This window comes from Drosophila mojavensis, unplaced genomic scaffold (assembly GCF_018153725.1).
Source record: "Drosophila mojavensis isolate 15081-1352.22 unplaced genomic scaffold, ASM1815372v1 contig_136, whole genome shotgun sequence".
NCBI classification, from domain to species: domain Eukaryota; kingdom Metazoa; phylum Arthropoda; class Insecta; order Diptera; family Drosophilidae; genus Drosophila; species Drosophila mojavensis.
The window spans coordinates 25581037-25600920 of record NW_025318667.1 but is presented as its reverse complement, the minus strand read 5'-3'; the positions used below and the strand labels follow the sequence as shown (position 1 = coordinate 25600920).

Here is a 19884-nt window from a genome sequence, read left to right as displayed (position 1 = left end):
TGTACTCATTATAGTTGGTTGTTATCGAAAATTGCGCTTCGCTAATCAATGTTTACCAGCTCTAAAAATTTCTTGGTCAAAACGCCGGAAAATAGACGGTCTATGGTAAAATTCTATTAATAAAGTTATTTAACAATACATTAAGATGGGGCGACGCTCCATAAATACCACTAAAAGTGGCAAATATATGAATCCCACAGACCAAGCCCGTAAGTACCACTTACCTACAGTACACACATACATATGCTAATCCTCGTGCCCACATAGGCAAGGAGGCGCGGAAAAAGGAGCTCAAGAAGAATAAGCGACAGCGCCAAATGGTTCGAGCTGCGGTGCTTAAGAACAAGGATCCATCACAGATACTTGAAGAGATGGAGAAGATCGACGAGATGGGTAAGTGGAATTACATTTCATTCATTAGCAACCTACTTACTAAATTCTATATGTTCCATATCCTCATGTAGAGTACAATGTGCTGCAGCCGTCGCCTCTTAATGAAAAGGTTCTGCGCGATAAGCGAAAGAAGCTAAAGGAGACCTTCGATCGCGTTATGCGACTCTATGTAAGTACATCAATAAATATTCGTATATCCCCATATATTAAGAAACTCTACATAGCATAACGATGAGCCAGAACACTGGGCGGAACTGAAGCGCAAGGAGGTAGACTACGAGAAGAAACGACTGAAAAAGCAACAATATTACGAAAGCGTTAAGCATGCTCAAAGCGTACAAGTCGATGAAATTCCACTGCCAGCGCCAGTGACAGCAGCCAATGCCAGTGGAACCGGTGCGAGCACAGGGAGCAATAATAACATCATCTTTCCAGGTGGTTCAGGTGGCATTCGTATGCCACCGCCCCCTATGACGTTAGCCCTACCGCCTTTTGCCCCTGGTGCACCGCCGGGTGTGGCTAAGAACAGCGAAGCTGCGGCCGATTTGCACTCGGATAAATCCAAAGATGACGACGAGAAAGAATGGCTGGGTGTACCGGCAGGGCCGCCGCCAGATTTGTTTGCCATGCCGGAGCTCGACTCGGATGCAGAAGGTAACACCGACTACGAGGGTGATGCAGAAGAAGCGGCCACCAGCCCCAAGCTGCAGCAGCGAATGCAGAACATCGACGACTTCATGAAGGAAATGGAGCATGTGCACAAGAGGAAGCATCGCAAGCTGCAGAGCGACGAGGAACACGAAAGGGAAACAGCAAACAAAGACGACAAGCGGGACAGCGCTTCAGAGAGTAAATCTCCGCCAGCCCGGCGCCGTTTAGCTAGCAGTCACAGCAGCAGCAGCAGCTCGAGCAGCGAAGACGACGATGACGACGAAGAAGCGAATGAGGATGTCGGCTCTGATGCCGATGCCAAGCAGCCCGCAAAAGAGACAGTTAAGCCAGTGGCAGCTGCTGCGACGACAGTGCCAGCACCGCCAACGGCGCCTTCATTGCCTGCCATCCCACTGCCGCCCAGTGCGCCGGCGCTGCCACAGCTGCCGCAATTGCCGCATTTGCGCAACATCGCGCCGCCGCCGGGCATCATGTTCCGACCGCCCCCTATGCGGCCACCTGGGCCGGGTCTGCCCGGCTTTGGTCTGCGCATGCCACCGGGGCCCCCGCCAGGCACACGACCGCCGCACGCTCTTGGCCCGATGCCGCGCATGGGCATACGCATGCCGCCGGGTCCTCCGCCAGGCCTGCCACCGCGCATGAGTGGCCACCATCCGAAGCATGGCAACGCCAATGCGCCGCCAAGCAAAGAGCCTGGCAAAGGCGTCACCATCATCACGGCAAAGCCCCAAATCAGGTATGTTCTCCCGATAACCTTATGAATCTTCTCCCTCCTCAAGGTCTCATTGTGTGCTTTGTAGGAATCTGAGCGCCGATGTCACACGATTTGTGCCGTCCACGTTGCGCGTGAAGCGCGACGATCAGCGACGGGCCGCGCGGGGCAAGCAGCAATCCGGCGTCCACGAAGTCAGTGATCGCGGTGTCCACGCCCCGCCCGAGACCCACAAGCCGCCCACCAAGGACGACGCCTACCTGCAGTTCATGAACGAGATGCAGGGCCTGCTGTAGCACGGCAGCCGCCTGCTCCCGATGGCCAGCCTAACTGATTGTACATTGAATGCATAGTTTAATTTCGTTAAGCGTACGATAAGAAACCAAATCCAAACGAGAAACGTTTACACCGGGGGAAACTCGAGAAGGAATAACACACATGATAATGCTCAAATTGAGGCATATATTTATATTAAAAAAAAAAGAAAGTAGTTTTTAAGAACATTTCTAGCGACAGAGAAATACATTTAATTAGTTCAAGCGAAAACTTTATTGACTTGAAATCGAATATATTTCATTATGTATATTGATTTATGTTAACTGGAAGCCTTTCCATGTCTTGTTTGCTTGTCTTACTCGGAGTATTTCGTCTTTTATTTATGAGTTTAATTCAAACAATATCCAATTCATCTATCAGATTTTCAACAATAACTCTCGACTCTCATTTGTTGTTGAATAATAATAATAATAATAATACAAAACAAAAACTATTTACATTTTTATAGCGAGTCATATAAATATATTTCCGGCAAGTGCTCCGAGAACTTTACTGATTGATTGCAGTCATCACCTATGTTGTTTTTGTTGCTGATGCTGTTGCCTTTGCTGTTGTTGCCGTCGACTTCTTCTTGGCGAAGGGGCGCATCTCCACCAGGTCGCACTTCAGTGAGCGAATGCTGCGGCGCAGCGAGCTGGAGATCTTTTTGGTGTAGCTGGTGCTGTTGCTGCACATGGAGAGCTTGTCGTCGTTGACCGCCTGGAGGCTGGCGTGCGGCTCGTGCAATGGACGCAGTACATCCTCCTTGGCATTGGCGTCGTTGGACACGTCGCTGCACGTGTTCAGATACTTGCGATTAAAGTGCAGCTGCGGCGTGCCCCACTTGCGCTCCAGCTCCAGACTGGTGCCGCTCTCGGATGTCTCGCCATCCGGCGTAACTGGCGCAACTGCCGTATCGGCCACCTCGCCGATGGCCTCCTTGTAGGTGCGCGTGATGATCATGCAGGGCGGCACGCTCTTGCCGTTGACGCCGGCAATCTTCGGCTGCTGATAGTTCAGCGGCTGGGGCAGACTCTGTCGCATGGGCTTGGAGTGGCGCGGCGACCTCACCGCCATAACAGTAACCCGATAATGGAGCAACTGTTGGGTGACAAAGGTGGTCATTAGGTACTCCCATGTGGCAGTTCATTTAATTGAGTTCATTCTCACCTTATCGTCGTCGACAAAGCGCGACAGCTCGTTGAGCCCAATGCTGACGCAGGTGCCCTCCAGCAGGATGTCCTTGTCGTACTCGCTGTGAACGGGAAACTTCTGGGTCAGGGAAAGCGCCTCGTTGTTCGGCTGCAGCAGGGTCACCTCGTAGGCATAGTTGTACTTGGTCTCGCGCCGATTCGAGGTGCAGGTCATGGTGAACAGGATGCGCTCCTTGTCGTAGATCTCGTAGAAGTTGAACATCTCGTCGAATGCCTGGAACACATAGTAGCCAGTCAGTGGCCGGATCTGCTTGGCCATGTTCCACACCAGATCCGCGCTGGCTGCACAGAACAGCTTCGACTTGTGCTGCTCCTCCAGGTGCTGCTTCCACTGCACCTCCCTACCGTGCCACTTGCAGTCGCCCCACACGCGCCCCATGAAGCACTTCATCGGCTTATAGATGCACTGCTGCTCGTGCCACGGCAGCAGCGCCACCGGCATCCTGACCACGCACCCACCCGCCGCGAAACTGCACCCGAAGTGCGCCTTGGCGCACAGCGCCTCAATTGTCAGCGAGCGCAATGTGGTGAATCCCTCCTGGAAAATGATCAAGTTCAAATATTTCGATATCAGCAAACTTATCTGGATAGCAATCTATATACATACATATCTATGCTAAAGGACATCCTATATATGTATGTATGTACATAAATACATATACATAGGTACATCTATGTATGTACAGAGAGATACAGGCATATATACACACATACATACTTGGATACATAAACATTCATGCATATGCAAGTATTAATACAAGTTAATGCATACATATGTACATACCCACATATGTATGTATGTACATACATGTGCATATATGTGTACATTACAAACATTAAATAGAGTGAGAGAGGGATATAGAGAGATATAGAAACAGAGTGAGAAGGAGACTGAGTGAGAGAGAGTGGGTGGTAGACAGAGAGAGAGAGGGGACAGAGTAAGACAGAGAGAGAGAGAGAGAGAGAGAGAGAGAGAGGGGAAAGAAAGAGTAATAGCGTGAGTGACTGAGAGAGAGAAAGCTACTGAGATTTACATGGAGATGTACATGGGATAAAATAGAAAGCAAATGGAGATTGAATAGGAGGCAGGGGAATAGTGCCTAGGTGCTCTAAGAGCACACAGATGGGCATACTCAAACATTTGACTCATTACTCGTACAGCCCACTCAATATAGAAGTTATTAAAGGGTTATAGATGTAAATTCTTGATGATATTTGCAGAGCGTTATTACGACTTTGAATTAAATATATGCGCTGAAGATGAACTGAGTTCAATATGTTAAAACTAAAATGTTTTGTAGTCTGTTATCAGATATTGCGGGTCCCTATATCATATATCATGCTCTTCAAGTTTTGTTCAAAGATACCGAATATAATTGATAACACGGAAATGAAAGCAGTTGTACAAAAATAATAATTCAATAGTATTTCTTTCTACATTAAGAAATATCTATATCAAATACAGAGTCTGTAACTTAATATAAATACATTTATATATTTTCTATTCGGTCTCAAAGAAAAAAGTTAACTCTCTACGTAGACATTATTGGTACGGTGTAAATATTGTTTTTTCTCCACCTGAAGCCAAAATAAACCTTGAATATACTTCAAGTCTGACAACATATGGTACTCAGAATGATATATCATTTAACCTGGCAATTCATTGTAAAAAATCGTATTTAGAAACATCTGTGTAGGCATTACTCTTGAGTTCTTGACAAATTGATATGACGTTCAATGTTTTCTTATCTATATATATAACTCTTGGCCGGCTATAAACGTGAACCGTAAATAATATCATCATCATGACATTGGGTATATTCCAAGGTATTCAAGGAATAATAGTTTTGGGAGAAATGCATTTGACAATCAGAAGGCCTGGCAGTACCTATATGATATAACTGTATATTGACTTAGTTGTCAATTTTATATATTATACAGAAGCTGGAGGTTCGTATATATGTAGATATATCCAGTAGTATACCATCTGCCCTTCTCCTACATTTAAAGCCGCACCTGTGCTATGGCAAGGACACACATCTGGATACGCTCTAAAATTCATCTATAAGAAAATACATTTAAATTTCCCATAGTAAAACCCATGCTGCAGTCACTTCGCAAGATAAATTAGATTGCTTGGAATGACAGTTCTTTGCAAAGCTCAGGGTATCTCCAAGTCGGGCACTCCTGACTCGATCACTCTGGCATGCCTCACAGAACTAAAATCTTTAAGAGCTTTTTAGTGAATTTGAGCTTTTCAATTGGTCTTTCTTATTGATCACATATCAATCAATCAATCAAGTTTAAGTTGCGCAAAATGATTCACGATCAATTTGGTCTCTATACATATAAGAAAATAATCTAAAAATTCTGTTATCTGTTCCATGTAGTTGATTGCAATTCGAGCCTTGGACATGAGGTTCCACTGTATCAATGGGCAGCGAAACGTCATACAAGCAGATGAGCGATAAGCAGGCAACGCCACGATGGGCGCTGTGAAGTGCTTTGATATCGCTTACCTAACGCTGACGTCAACCCCGAATGAAGGGAGCTCGCTCTATGCATACATACATACATACATACATATACTTGTCAGTATCTGAAGCATGATATCCATGTATATGGTATCCATGTCTGTGTGGCTGGTGGATGGATATACATACCTTGCACAGCGGACACATCAGACGAATGCGGGTGCACTGCTCACACACGCTGTGCCCGCTCTTGCAGAGCATCACGGGCGCCTTCATCGGACTCGCGCAGCCGGGACAGCGCAGCTCTTCGATGAGGCTCTCATAGTGCTTGCTTGAGATCGTAGTTGGTAGCGCTGGTTGCTCAACGGATGACTTTCTTGTTGTTGTTGTTGCTGGAGTTGAATCTATTGCTGGTGCTGGTGCAGCTGTTGCAGGAGTTGCTGCTGCTGCTGTTTCCGGAGTTGCTGCTGCTGCTGTTGCAGGAGTTGCTGCTTCTAGTGTTTCTGCTGCCACAGGTGTTGCTACTGCTGCTGTTGGTGCTGCTTCTGCTGGTATTTCTGTTGTTGCTGCTGGCGTCAGGGCGGCTTTTGTGACACTATGCCGCAACACAACCGCCTCGCCATTGCCCAGCGGCGATCGCGCATCCCCCGAGCCTGTGCTGCGCGTGCGACTTAGCATCGGCGGCTTCGGCGGCGGCGACAGCGGCGAGCGCACCATCGTCGATGTGGCCAGCGTTGGACTTGGCAGCGTGGCATATTTAACGCTCAGCGCCAGACTATTGGGCGGCGTCACTTGGCGTCGCAGCTCGGGCACCTCCTCAGCTGGCTCGCTGCCGTTCTCCTCCTGTATCTCGTTGATAGTGCTCTTCAGGAAGATGCGGCGCTGCTCGTTGATCTGCTCAATGCTGCGCAGCTGGCCCAAGATTTGCAGCTGGTCGTTGTCAGTTTGGCCCATTGGTGTTTCTCTGCTGTTGCTGTTGCTGTCGCTGTCCCCGTGCCCATTGGCACTGGCAATGGTAGCGTTGACTTGGCCGATGCTGCTCATGACTCCTGCTCCTTGCTTGCTGCTCGCCTGCTGCTGGTAATTGTATAACCACGACTAGTACTTGGCACTTGGCGCACCTCTCGATGTTTCACTCCAGTTATGTATCGCTTTTTCTGGAATGCCTCTGTAAGTGTGTCTCTCTCTTGTTCTCTCCCTCTCTCTCACTCTCACTCTCTCTCAGTGTACGTGTGCTGGGCTCGAGGAGTCTTCTATCTTATCAGAACCGCCTAACTAGGCAGGCAATCGATTTGGATTTTTTTGATACATGTACTCACATACAGACGTCCGTATGTATGTATGTCTGCATGTATGTATGCTCGAAGTTTGGTGCATACACATATGTACATATATTTAAGTATTTATCATGCCCATTTACGCATGTATAAGGTGAGCGCCTATTTGGTTAGTACGAAGTAGTCGAACTACTACTATCTCTGCCAGCCGTCTCACAGCCTTCTTCGCTTCGTCTTTCGGCCAGAACTACGCTGCACAGATAACGTCGCGTGGTGGCACTGTATTCCAATTATTCCCATTGCCAATTTTTGCACGTTCGCTTTATTTTCTTTTCTTTTCTTTGAGTGTTTTAATTTTTGTTTGTTAACAGCTTTTCCCTTCCATCGAGTTTTACTGCATTTGTTTTGCCTCAAATCGCTGCCCATGTCAGAGTGCGGTCAGGGCTTACTTTCGTTTTCGTTTTTGTTTTCCTTCTCCATTTTCCGATTTTAAAAACTTGGGCATGTCTGCAGGTGTGCATATGTGTATATATGTATGTATAGTTTGTATATGTATGCATTTTTGTGTGCATGGCTTTAGTGGACTTAGAGACTTTCCTAATGTCAAGGCAAGCGGGCGTGAAATATCAAATATCATATATCATTGTTAAGCAAATGGTTGGGCGGAAATCGTAAAGGTTTAAATATAAGCAGTTGCATTTGAAAGCGAAGATCAACTATTTTTATAGTTGATTGCTTCAAACAACTCTTAAGGATGAGCCAATCTTGCCATTGATTAGTGGGAAAGTCTTACAACTACCAGATTTACATACTATGTATTAAGGTGTGCAGATCTATGCCAAGATATATCATATATCGGATGAAGTTACAGAGTTAGCTAGTTGTTTGCTCAATCATAATTCTTGCAGCAGGACGATGCAGGATGATGGTATAAGAAAGTACTTCCAATTACCATATTGGAAACTAGAAATAATATCTAATTAGCATAACATCCCGTTACACGGGCCTGGTATGGATCACTCATCCAATCAGTAGGAATCCTACAAGGCCAATCCGAAGCAAACTGCCTGAAAACAAACAAAATTAAACAGAGCAAAGGAAAGAAGATTCTCATACCCTTTTTAACACATACATATGTATGTATGTACATATGTACGTACATACATACATATACATATATGTACACATGTACATATTCCAGCATGACAATCGAGTCCTACATACCGCCCTTAAGGTCATCTACAATACGGTAAATGCATCAAACGTGCTTTAACCGCATTAAGCAATTCAATCATTAAGCAGCTGCGTTGCGCATTTTAACTGAGAGAATTGTCTGTCTGCTTAGCTCATGCGTAAAGACCACTTAATTGAGACCTTTTCAAAATATGCTTCCACTTAAATAGCACAATTTAATACATGTATGCAAATAATTTACAATAAATTTCAAAAGCGATTCTTTTGAAATGGCAAAATGTGATCGAGTACGGTCACACTGTTATCTAACTTCAAATGGCTGTCCAAAGTAAATTTATTTTAGCATCTGGCAACGCTAGCAAAGGTGCGCGCTATCTTTATGAGCGCAATGACAATAAAATAAAAATTTAAACGTTGTATATGCATATGTAGACACGCTGGCAGCTGCGATCATGCGCTGCGTGTTTGTAGGCGGAAACAAATGGAAATATTTTTAAATGATGTACAGGGATCTTATCTTTTATAATAGATAAATCATAAGATAAGTAGATACATGTGTATACAAATATAAAGATATACATATATTTATATGGAATACATATTAGCAGCCAGAGCAAAATCAAGTCAGTTCAAGCAACAGTTGAAGTTTCAATGTGACGTTGAAGGTTAAACGAGTGCCTTGACATTCAGTATAACTGCTAATTGGCGTGCGCGCGCAACAGCATCCACCACCACTTTCGACCGATTTCAAGCGACAAGCAGTTATAACGGGCAGAGCCGCCCGGTCAGTTGCGTCCACAGTTTCGTTACCAACAGTTCTAATCGTAATGGCACCCCGGCACATACTCGACCTTAGCGTCGAGGAGCAGCGCAGCTTCATTGACTCCTTCGATATGGTAATCAGCGACTGCGATGGCGTCGTCTGGCTGCTTCACGGCTGGATACCGGGCACCGGCGAGGCAATAAATGCCCTCAAGAGTGCCGGCAAATCGGTTAAGTTCGTGTCGAACAATAGTTTCCGCACCGACGGTCAGTACATGGACAAATTCGACTACATTGGAGCAAAGAATGTGCAACACGATGACATAGTGCATCCGGTTAAGAGTATTGTGCGCTATCTGCACAAGCACAAGCCCGGCAAACGCGTCTACTCGCTCATGTCGCTGGAGGCCAACGAGACGTTGCGTAAGCATGGAATCGAGTATGAGTCGCTGGTGAGTTCTTGGAGTTGTTCCAAAAATAAAGTCGAGCTCTAGAATGAAATCATATGCAAACTGCAGCAAATCAAGGAGCACTTGACGTCAGCCACACTGGTCGAGCATCTGGCCATTGAGAAACCTGTGGAAGCCGTCCTATTCGACATACATCTGGATATGTCCTATGTGGAGCTCGCCAAAGCGATTCGCCACCTGCAGCTGAACAAGAACTGCGAGCTGATTGCCGGCGGCAGCGATGTTATAATGCCACTGACCGAGAATCTTAAGGTTCCGGGCTTCTACGACTTCTTGCAGCACGTCAGACACTACACGGATCGCGACGCAATCTTCCTGGGCAAGCCGTCGCCCCTACTGGGCGATCTGCTGAAGGAGATGTACAACATCCAAGCGCCAGAGCGATGCATTTTCATTGGCGATATGCTCGTGCAGGATGTGCAGTTCGGCAAGTCCTGTGGCTTCCAGTCCCTGCTCGTGCTCTCGGGCATCCTGACCAAGGCGGACATGGACGCGGCGCCGCCAGAAGCACAGCCCGACTACTATGCCGACAGCCTGGCCGATTTCATAGAGTTGTTCAAGAACTTGCAGTAGACGCGAATTGCGCACAGTTATTATTACTTTATTTATCGTTGCTGTAGTCTTGTTATTGTTGTTGGCCAGGTCCATTGCGTTACAAATATATACATATAATGTACAATCGGCTAAAGAGTTCGGTCAGAGTTTCACAGCTCCAGGTCGTCGGGGTGGTAGAGCTCGGAGAGCAATCGGTAGACATAGGAGGGAGCATGACCGCCACTAAAGAGTAAAAATAGAATGAGTATTGGAAGCTGATTGAAGCGTAGCTCGGGTAATTGGCCACTCACGCATTCGATATGAAGAGCGTGACCAGCTCGGGTGCCACATAATCGAACATGGGACTGTAGACCTTGGCGTCGCGAGCCGGCATCGAGTCATACGCAATGACGTCCTCGGCACAGCCGACCATATTGAACGCATCCTGCTCGCACAGGTGTAATGGCGACAGCTTGTACATGGGCGCCAGCACAATCACCGGCACCGAGTAGTGTTTGGCCGCCAGAGCAACTGTGTTGGCTCCGCAGGCAGCCCGCAGGCCGCCATTGGCCAGGACACTGTGTGTGCCAATGATGACCTTGTTGATGCGCGACATCATGGCAAATATGGATGCGTCCGGTATTACAATAATCTCCACATTCTTCTCCTGCGCTAAGGTCGCAGCTAAATTGTGGCCCTGCGGATAGACAGAGACGGCACGCATTAAACAAGGACTCGCCAAGGACACCGAAAGTTATTTATAGACTTCTATACATGTGTGTGTAATCAACCGAATAGTCAAAGCTAAATTGCGGTTGGAAAAGTAACAGATGTTAGCCGATTATGACCTCTGGCGTTGCAAACGGTATCATCCCGGAGCTAATGAGAGCCTGTTGTAAGAGTGACTCACCCGACAGGCTGGCGCGCACTCGGCTACGATTATTGTCAGAAACTGTCGCTTCTTGATGGCCCGCTTCAGAAAGTTTTCGACGCTGCGCGAATGTCCAAGCGTAAGTATTATCTCTGAGGAGTGTATGTGCTCCTCGGCTTGCACACTGATGTTTTCCGAGCTAGTCTCCAGTTCAGTCTCGACCTCTTGCAAATGATCCAGCAGCGCCTCGCGTAATCCCTGCTGCGGCACCGAATAGTCCACACTGACACAGCTTTCGCTGGTCTGCGTGACCAGCTTGTGCAGCGATAGGGAAGCTTGTGAGTCGTCGGCGAAATGCTGCACCTTGGCCTGCAGCAGTTCGAACTCCTCGCGCGTCAGTTTCAGTATGCGCCGTGCTATATTCGAGGTGACGGTCTCCTGGGGCAGAGCCGCTTGCAGGATTCGTGACTGGGCGCGAACAATTTGCATGAGCGCGCTGTGAACGTAGACAAAGAGTTTAATCAATGTAGACAACAATAATGAGCTCAAAGGCAACTCACTCGGCGCTATCCCAGCTCTTGCTCATAATAATGTATTTAAAGATGTCTAGCGTTTTGTTGGTAATGCTGTAGGAACCTTCCACCAAACTGTAAATACGATTTCAGCTGTTTAGCTCTGCGTAATGGCATGCATTGCATTCTGTACGTGTCTTACCCCATTTTAATGGCATGTATCAGTTGTGTAACCTCTTTTAACGGCTGTTCGCGCATTTTGGCAATCTGTTCTATGTTGTAATTGCAAAAATAAGAGAAAATAACAAATTGCACGGACAACGTTCGTTCAACAACAACAACAATAATTGTACAAGATGCAATCGATGCCTGAACTTGTAAATCAGCTCGTGTTGAACTTGTACTCAATACTCGATACTCGGTCAACTGTTGGAGCTATTGTTATCGATATCGAAAGCATTTTGTTGAACAGCAGCAAAAAAAAAAAAAAAGGCAAAAACAACAAAACACGATAAAACTGGACGCAATATGAGCTGAAAGCTTGTTTACGTGTCCGTGTCTTCTTCATAGCCGAACAATCGTTGAAGACACAACGCGCACGGCAGGCGGGCAGCGCGTACTGTCAACGCAGCAATTGTTGATCACCGAAACAGGTGTTTCCCTTTATTTATTTATTCTTTTTCATTTTTGTTTTGTTTTCGGTTTTGTTTTTGACTCAAACTATTTTGGCCTAAACTCACGCTTTGCCGGCTCTGATATCAAACCAGACGCTAAGCGCAAAATGAACATACACGGTGAGTGGCTATTGTTTTTTCTTGTCGCTGTTGTAAATATTAGTAATGGTCAACCATTAAAGCTAAAATGTTGCTTTCCTCTATTGCAGTTAACGCCAACACACTCAAGTATGTGAGCCTGCTCACATTGACCTTACAAAATGCGATCTTGGGCCTCAGCATGCGCTATGCGCGCACTCGGCCGGGCGACATATTTCTTAGTTCCACAGGTGAGAGAGTCCATCAGAAGAGGCGACGTAAGCAGATGCGCTGTTGGCAAATATCCACACACACACACACACACATACATACATACATATACGCACGCGCGCATATACATAAGTTACGTTGTTTTAATGGGATCGCAAAAGGTTCGTTTTTCAATTAGAGGCAACTACAATGACGAAAGATTGGTGCCCCCAGCTGATAAGCAGTTAATGTTATGTTTTACTTCCTGTGCGCGAGTGTACTTAGTGTAGCATGTGTGTATGTGTGTGTGTGTGTCTGTGTGTCAGTCAATGCGTATGTGTGTGCATAGTTTCACATCGCTTCAACTGATTTGTGTGGCTGGCTGTTCTGTTCCACGATATGACCATGTAACTTCTCTGCTTGCAGCTGTGCTCATGTCGGAGTTTGTCAAGCTGATCACCTGCCTGGTGCTGGTCTTCAACGAGGAGGGCAAGGATGCCCAGAGATTTGTGCGCTCGCTGCACAGGACGATCATTGCCAATCCGGTGGACACGCTCAAGGTGTGCGTACCCTCGCTGGTTTACATTGTGCAGAACAATCTGCTGTACGTGTCCGCCTCGCACTTGGATGCGGCCACCTACCAAGTGACATACCAGCTGAAGATCCTCACCACCGCCATGTTCGCCGTGGTCATACTGCGCCGCAAGCTATTCAACACGCAGTGGGGCGCTCTGGTGCTGCTCGTCCTGGGCATTGTGCTGGTGCAGCTGGCCCAAACGGATGGCGGCAGCGGCGTCAGCGGTGCCACTGCCAACGCCATTTCAACGGCTGCCAGCGCGACTCTGACATCCGCCGAGGCACCAGCACAGAACCGAATGCTGGGCCTGTGGGCGGCACTGGGCGCCTGTTTCCTGTCGGGCTTCGCGGGCATCTACTTTGAGAAGATACTGAAGGGCGCCGAGATCTCCGTGTGGATGCGCAACGTTCAGCTCAGCCTGCTGAGCATTCCGTTTGGGCTACTGACGTGCTTCGTCAACGACGCCAGTCGCATCTACAACTTTGGCTTCTTCCACGGCTACGATGTCTTCGTGTGGTACCTGGTGCTGCTGCAGGCAGGCGGCGGCCTGATCGTAGCCGTCGTGGTTAAGTATGCGGACAATATACTTAAGGGATTCGCCACCTCGCTAGCGATCATCATCTCCTGCATCGCCTCCATCTACATATTCAACTTCAATCTGACGCTGCAGTTTACTGCCGGCGCCATGCTGGTGATTGCCTCGATATTCCTCTACGGCTACGATCCATCCCGGGCCAATGCCAAGCCCATCTCCCACTCTGATCCCGGCGCTGGTGACGAGGAGAAGCTACTGCCACGAGTCTGAGCCAATGCACAAGCTAGCTCTCGACCCTGCATCTAAACTAATCCCCCATCTCTAATCCTAACCCAGGGCAACGTAATCTTTCTTTTCCTTTGCCACCAGTATTTGTTGTATTTTATTTCCTTCTTATTTTGGGCTGCGAGGTCCACGTGATTATTGTATTTGTACTTCAATTTGATATTCGAACTGCTTTTGATATTTTAAGCGGAAGCCTTACGCATTCCCGAATAGCCTCATATACATACCAGGTGTATATGTATATATGTACATTTATATTAAGTCCCATTGGTCTGGTATAAGACGCTCGGGCTAACATTACGTATTTATATATATAGTTCTTTAGCCGGCAGTTAAGTTATATATGTTAAACAAATTCAAAAAGCAACAATAAAATATATATACATGTATATTGTATATTTTCAAGAACATTTTTATTTATCTTTGTGCTAAAAGAAAATGGAATGCATTCAGGATTCGGTTAAGCGTTTCTTTATTATTATAAAAAAAAAAACAACTTATTTTTAAATTTACAAATAATTTAAAAAAAACTTCATGAATAGATCTCTTATTATATATAGAATATATACATCGATTGGTGTATAGCATTAAAAAGGTAAAGCCAATGAAAGTTCAAGTTTTGGCCAAGAGTTTCTTTATTTTTATAAAAAATAAAGAAAAAACTTAATGATATATGTAAAAATAACTGACTTCATGAAAATATCTCTTATTATATATAGTATATATACATCCATTGGTGCATAGGATGAAAAGGGTTTGGCAAAGTTTCTTTATTTTTAGAAAAAATTCAAGAAAATATCTTAGTGATAAATGTAAAAATAGCTAACGTAAATTTTTAAAATATGACTTCATGAAAAGATCTATATATAGATCTCTATATAGTATATATATACATCGATTGGTGTATACAATGAGAAGCTTTTCTTCAGTAAAGCTTGAGTACGTTTCTACTTATGATATATGTATATATATATATATACATATATACATATAGGGTTTTGTTATTTGAGTAAAATATACATATGAGTGAGTAACATGAAATGAGGAAATTAAATGGGTCTTCGTCGATCTTCCAGTGATCCTAAACTAACGAACTTACACAGAGTTTTCATCCACGGAGCGTGCACATAACAGAGTAAAAAATATGAAGAAACTATGATGTATCTAGTAAAAAGTAGCCAAAAAAGTTGAGGAAGAACGACGAGCCGATGGCTAATCACACCAGCCAATGCTAACGTCGTCCATCGATGTCTGCAAGTTAAGGACCAGCTCGTATATGCGCAGTGCTGGGCCCAGCTTTAAGCCGAAGCGATCGATGACGTCCTGGCGCGACAGCACCATCAAGGCGGCGCCATCGATTTCCTGGGTCCTAAAGACTTCAGCTTCTCGCGGATAGAACTTCTCGACATAGTCCACCACATCGTCAATGCTCCAGGTCTGCACAGTCTCCGTTGCGAAAATCTGCTCGTCTATGGGCGGAGACACCGATGTAGATACTACTACAATGTCCTCTACGTCCTCAATAATTTCCACGCTATCATCGTTTTCTTTATCTTCCTGCGAGACCACAAAGGTCAGAGTGGGGAGCGAAGTGTCTGGCGAGTAATTTGTCAGCGGTGCCAAGTCAATGATGCCGTTAACTACATCGATCTCATCCTTTGAGATGACCTGGACGACATCGTCGTTGTCGGGAGCCTGGGATACAATGGTCGACGGCTTCTTGGTGTTGTTGTCGTTGTTGTTCTTAATATTGTTGCTGTTGTTGTTGTTGTTGTTATTATTGTTGCTGATGATGATGGGCTTTGAATTCTCAGTGTTTTCATTCTTATTGTGGCTTTGCTGCAAAGCCGCCTTCTTGGCAGCGACAGCTGCAGCAGCTGGATCAGAAGTGGCCCGCTTCTTGCGCCCAGCTTTCGACTTGCGCGGCGGAGATTTCGGTTGGATTTTGGTAGCCTCATCTGCCTCACCGTTATACGGATTGTAGTTGGGGCAGCAAGTGTCGCACTTCCACTTCGGGTCGTTCAACTTGTTGCGCATGATCGCCGGCCAGTGGCAATCCAAGTGATAGGCATTGGCGCAGATGCTGCACATAATCATCTCCTTGACCTTGTCCTTGGCCTTGTTGCTCATGCAAGTGAAACAGCGGCGACACTTCTCGCACTTGAACTTCTTACGTGCATTTGTAAGAACTTCAAATGTTACCGGCAAGCAAGTGAAATGCCCTGTGAAGCGACAACAAGCAGCAACAGGAGCAGTGAGTAATTGTTGATAGAATTCAGTTAAAAATCGACTTACATTTCAAGGCGCATGACTTGCAGGTGAGAAAGTTGCTTTTGTAGCCGGAGCCACGCTTTGCCTCGCTCTTGCCGCACTTCATGCATGTATCAAAGTTGCGCTGCTGTTCCACGGTGGGCACCGTCTCCTTGGCATCCTCCTTGGCAGCTGAAGTGGATGGCCGCTCGGCAGCAAGCGCTGCCTGCTGATTAGCTGGCTTTGATTGAGATGCCGAGGATTGCGCCTGCGGTTGAGTCTCCGACTGGGACTGGGACTGCGAGGAGGCCGGCGATTGCGACACCGTGGGCTGCTGTTGCAATGCATTTGCATTGGCTGGTGTTGCCTGAGATGGCTGCGATTGCGACGACGATGCCGCCGCAGGCAACGAGTGGCGCGATCCGCGTGATACATAATTATCAGAGGGATCATAAACCAGCTTTGGTTTCTGTAAAATATGCGTGAAATTTACAAATGAACTGCACGCCTTGCCACCATTTACAATACCTTCACGCGGCCCGTAGTGCGGACTGTGCAGGGCGTGTTGTTGTTGCCGCTGCTATTGGCATCGGTGCTGTTGCTGCCGATGTTTGGCGATTCCTTGTTAGTTTTGGAATTACTATTGTTGTTGTTGCTGTTGTTAACAAGTGCAGCATCATCTTTGTCCTCATCCTTTCCACGCTTCATATTGAGCTTATTTAATATTTTAAAACCCAACCAAACTAAATTTTTACCTCCGCTGCAATGCGCGCTCGTCGCTTGTTTAACGTACAATCCGATAAATTATCGATACCGCACAATGAGTATGCATCGGTTTGATTTTTACTTGTGGTTGTTGTTGCCACAGAATACGAATTTCAAAATGTGCGAGGCACGCAACTAAATTTTTTCGCATTTATTTAACGTTTCTAACACTATGTATCTACATGCATGCATATACATGTGTATATGTAAAATGAGAAGCCGTTAGATTTTTTTCTTTTACATTTTTGGCATAGTTTCATTTATTTCGTTGTCTTTTTATGCGTAATTAACAGTTTTTTAGCGAAAATTGAACATAACTAGGCAATTAAACCGTTTTAAACATACAATAACTAAACTAGAATTTATTTTACTTTCAACTGTATATAAATATATATATGTATATTGTATAAATAGTTAAGTATTTACGTAGTATATCCAAGATGATGTGCGATGCATAGAAGCGTAAGTTGTGCCTCAGGTTAGGAAGTAGAGCTCAAGTAACTGCAGCAACATAGAGAAAAGAAACTACTTTGGCCCTCCGCATTATTCAATCTTGATGCGACGTCCATACTTCCAGCCCAACAGCATCAGATCCCGATGCGCCAGAGCCCAGGCGACCAAGCAGAGGACTCCAGCGGCCAGGCCAATGCCCATATGCGTGCTGAAGACAGCATTGCGATACTAAGAGGAGATTTATTATATTATTATATGGAGTCTATGCAATCAATAGCAGTGGAGCTCACCCAGTAGCAAGCTAGGCCAGCTAGCACGAGCGTGCCACCAAAAAGTTTGCCCGGCCAGAGGCCCTGGAGCGGATTCAGGCCGAGTGGCTGATACTGATGCCATATGTACCGTGTGCTATACAAGATGCGGCCCAGCATATTGATGCAGTTGGCAAAGATGAAGCCGACCGGGCCGAATATGCCCGTCAGGATGTACGAGAGCACCAGGAAGCTGATCGAGAATATGGCCATTAGGTAGTTGTACTTGTCAATGTCCCGGCTGGTGTTGGTCGCGAACATGTAGCCCTCGCTGATGCCATTCACGGACAGAAGATAGATGGCCAAGCAGTGCCACTGCAGCAGGCGCTGAGGCAGACCGCCGGCAACGAAGTCCTCGCCGCCATACAGCAGCAGGAGCGTGTGCGAGTAACTCTGGCCAAAGGTGAAAGCCAGCAGCCCGATTGAGCTGACGCCCAGCAGCAGGTTGTTGAGCACGCTGCTCGCTTGGCGCACCCGCTCCGGCGGCTGCTTGCTGAGCCGTGTGTCTCGGGCGATAGTTTGCGTGAAGTAGAAGTAGGCGCTGTCCTCGATGGGCCGGAATATGAAGCGGGCCGCCATGCTGCCCAGGTTGTTCACCACGTCGTAGGTGGCCTGCTCCCCAAAGCTGAGCACCGGCGACACAGACATTACGTACTTTTCGCCCTCGGTGAGGATCTGCTTGAGCACGCCCTGCTTCACAAAGCTGAGCGTCAGCGTCTGCAGCTCCCTGTTGAGCCATGGCTCGCCGCCAGAGCAGCTCAGCACGCCTGGGAGCAGCTGTGACAGCTTGGTGAATGGAAAATCGTCCATATGATCAAAGAGCGAACGCTCCCAGGAGTTTGGAGCCTGGACAGCTTTGCTCTTGCGCGTTTGCTGTCGCAGTTTGAAGTCGTTGAATCGGTTAATGTAGAACAGGAAGAATCCATATTGACCCAGGACAATGGTGAGGGCGCTGGACAGCTGGGCGATGGCAAAGGCATTGATGGCCGCGCTTCGATCGCCCGTGACAATCCACAAGAAGATGGCCGAGCGTACCAAAATGTGCAGAGTATTGAGCACAATTTTCAGCTTGACAAAGCAAAAGACTTGAGCCACAAATACCGTCGATTCGGCGACCAGCTCCAGGACGCAGGACAGCGCCACCGCATAACAAGCGAACTCATACTGTGCGCTATAGGGTGCATCCACTGCCGAGAGCCAGTGCAGCCAAATGTAGAGACAGGGGACGCATAGAGCTGCGCAAATAGGTACGCTAGACGGGATGGAGCATACATAGCGAGCGAGCGAGCAAGGGAGAGAGAGAGTATTGGACATGTGGCAGGATGAATGGGATTTGTGACTGATCTGGCACGCACTTACGTAAGCCACATCTGATTGATCAACTGTGCCCACGAGCACTTCTCTCGCTGCTGCGAGTTGGCGCTCAGCGCGGCCCGGTTGATGGCCTCGCGAGACAAGAAGAGCAGCGTGCTCTCGAGCAGCAGCAGGCGCACGTTCATAATGCCCAACACCTCGCGACCTACATTGCGCACAATATAGGCGTTGATGCCGAACGTAAGGATGCGGCACAGTATCTGTAAGATAACGACCAATTACGAATTTCGCCGAAATCTGACTCACACGTATTACATTTACGTGGCGGTTTGTCTCACCTGAAAGATGATACTGAAGCCAGCGCCCAGTAGGCTGCTCTGTAGCACATTTCGCGCCATTAGAAGGTCTTAGTTAATGAAAATAAACTGCTATATCATAGCGCAAAGCTAGATCAAATCAAATCAAGTGCCAACAAAAAATAACAACAATAAATCCATCCAGGTGCCCAAAAATCGATACCATAACATCCAAAAATAAAAATAGTCGATAACAAAACAGTTGTTGTCGAAGAAGAACAGCTGTTCGAAATGAGCACAAATCGTCATTTAGTGCAGCAGGTGGCAACGTCGGCACGTTAAATTCAAATTGAAATTTGAGCAGTTGGCAATAGTTAAAATCAGGAAATGCAAAAAAATTTTAAAATATCTTATAATGGAAATTAAAAATGCCCTATTCTATTACCCTGACATATTATCAAAATCTTTTTCAACTGCCGCTATAAATAAAAAACTATAATATAAAGTTCATAAAATAACACTAATAACAAGTCAAATTGTGAACGATAAGAAAGTTCACGAACCGAGTGGAAGCAATTTAAAAACTTCAATTTTCAAAATCAATAAGCAAAAACAGTAAATAAATTTTGTCACACTGTTGTTTTTGCCTCTTGGCCAGCGTCCTTGCACCCGCATAACAGGTGCGACCCGTTTCAATAAATCATTTTCACCATAAATCGCCGGCTTAAGCGCATGTCCT

The 19884-nt window shown here is 46.4% G+C and overlaps 7 protein-coding genes across 7 annotated transcripts; 3 read left to right on the top strand and 4 right to left on the bottom strand.

Annotated features, from left to right (window-relative positions):
* The first annotated feature begins 25 nt into the window (after positions 1-25).
* On the top strand, positions 26-2348 carry LOC6584703 (WW domain-binding protein 11). Its single transcript, XM_002010311.4, has 5 exons — positions 26-209; positions 268-393; positions 465-562; positions 618-1801; positions 1866-2348. Exons 1-5 carry the CDS (start codon positions 146-148, stop codon positions 2071-2073), a joined length of 1680 nt encoding a protein of 559 aa, XP_002010347.4. The 5' UTR covers positions 26-145; the 3' UTR covers positions 2074-2348.
* LOC6584702 lies at positions 2308-7530 on the bottom strand. The gene is made up of 3 exons (XM_044011620.1): positions 5970-7530; positions 3263-3844; positions 2308-3193 (listed from the first exon to the last, which is right to left on the bottom strand). The coding sequence occupies exons 1-3, from the start codon at positions 6822-6824 to the stop codon at positions 2627-2629; spliced, it is 2004 nt and encodes a 667-aa protein (XP_043867555.1). The 5' UTR covers positions 6825-7530; the 3' UTR covers positions 2308-2626.
* Positions 7531-8895: 1365 nt separating this feature from the next.
* LOC6584701 (phosphoglycolate phosphatase 2) lies at positions 8896-10056 on the top strand. Its single transcript, XM_002010309.4, has 2 exons — positions 8896-9465; positions 9532-10056. Exons 1-2 carry the CDS (start codon positions 9079-9081, stop codon positions 10054-10056), a joined length of 912 nt encoding a protein of 303 aa, XP_002010345.1. The 5' UTR covers positions 8896-9078.
* On the bottom strand, positions 10048-11783 carry LOC6584700 (translation initiation factor eIF-2B subunit beta). The gene is made up of 5 exons (XM_002010308.4): positions 11603-11783; positions 11449-11535; positions 10928-11384; positions 10329-10714; positions 10048-10260 (listed from the first exon to the last, which is right to left on the bottom strand). Exons 1-5 carry the CDS (start codon positions 11656-11658, stop codon positions 10188-10190), a joined length of 1059 nt encoding a protein of 352 aa, XP_002010344.1. The 5' UTR covers positions 11659-11783; the 3' UTR covers positions 10048-10187.
* Positions 11784-11873: 90 nt separating this feature from the next.
* On the top strand, positions 11874-14169 carry LOC6584699 (UDP-N-acetylglucosamine transporter). Its single transcript, XM_002010307.4, has 3 exons — positions 11874-12194; positions 12284-12403; positions 12789-14169. Exons 1-3 carry the CDS (start codon positions 12182-12184, stop codon positions 13742-13744), a joined length of 1089 nt encoding a protein of 362 aa, XP_002010343.1. The 5' UTR covers positions 11874-12181; the 3' UTR covers positions 13745-14169.
* A 185-nt stretch (positions 14170-14354) lies between these two features.
* On the bottom strand, positions 14355-16814 carry LOC6584698 (type-2 histone deacetylase 2). The gene is made up of 3 exons (XM_002010306.4): positions 16538-16814; positions 16055-16478; positions 14355-15981 (listed from the first exon to the last, which is right to left on the bottom strand). The coding sequence occupies exons 1-3, from the start codon at positions 16715-16717 to the stop codon at positions 14972-14974; spliced, it is 1614 nt and encodes a 537-aa protein (XP_002010342.1). The 5' UTR covers positions 16718-16814; the 3' UTR covers positions 14355-14971.
* A 302-nt stretch (positions 16815-17116) lies between these two features.
* On the bottom strand, positions 17117-19374 carry LOC6584697 (protein RFT1 homolog). The gene is made up of 4 exons (XM_002010305.4): positions 19188-19374; positions 18895-19109; positions 17518-18787; positions 17117-17455 (listed from the first exon to the last, which is right to left on the bottom strand). Exons 1-4 carry the CDS (start codon positions 19245-19247, stop codon positions 17318-17320), a joined length of 1683 nt encoding a protein of 560 aa, XP_002010341.1. The 5' UTR covers positions 19248-19374; the 3' UTR covers positions 17117-17317.
* Positions 19375-19884: the final 510 nt, after the last annotated feature.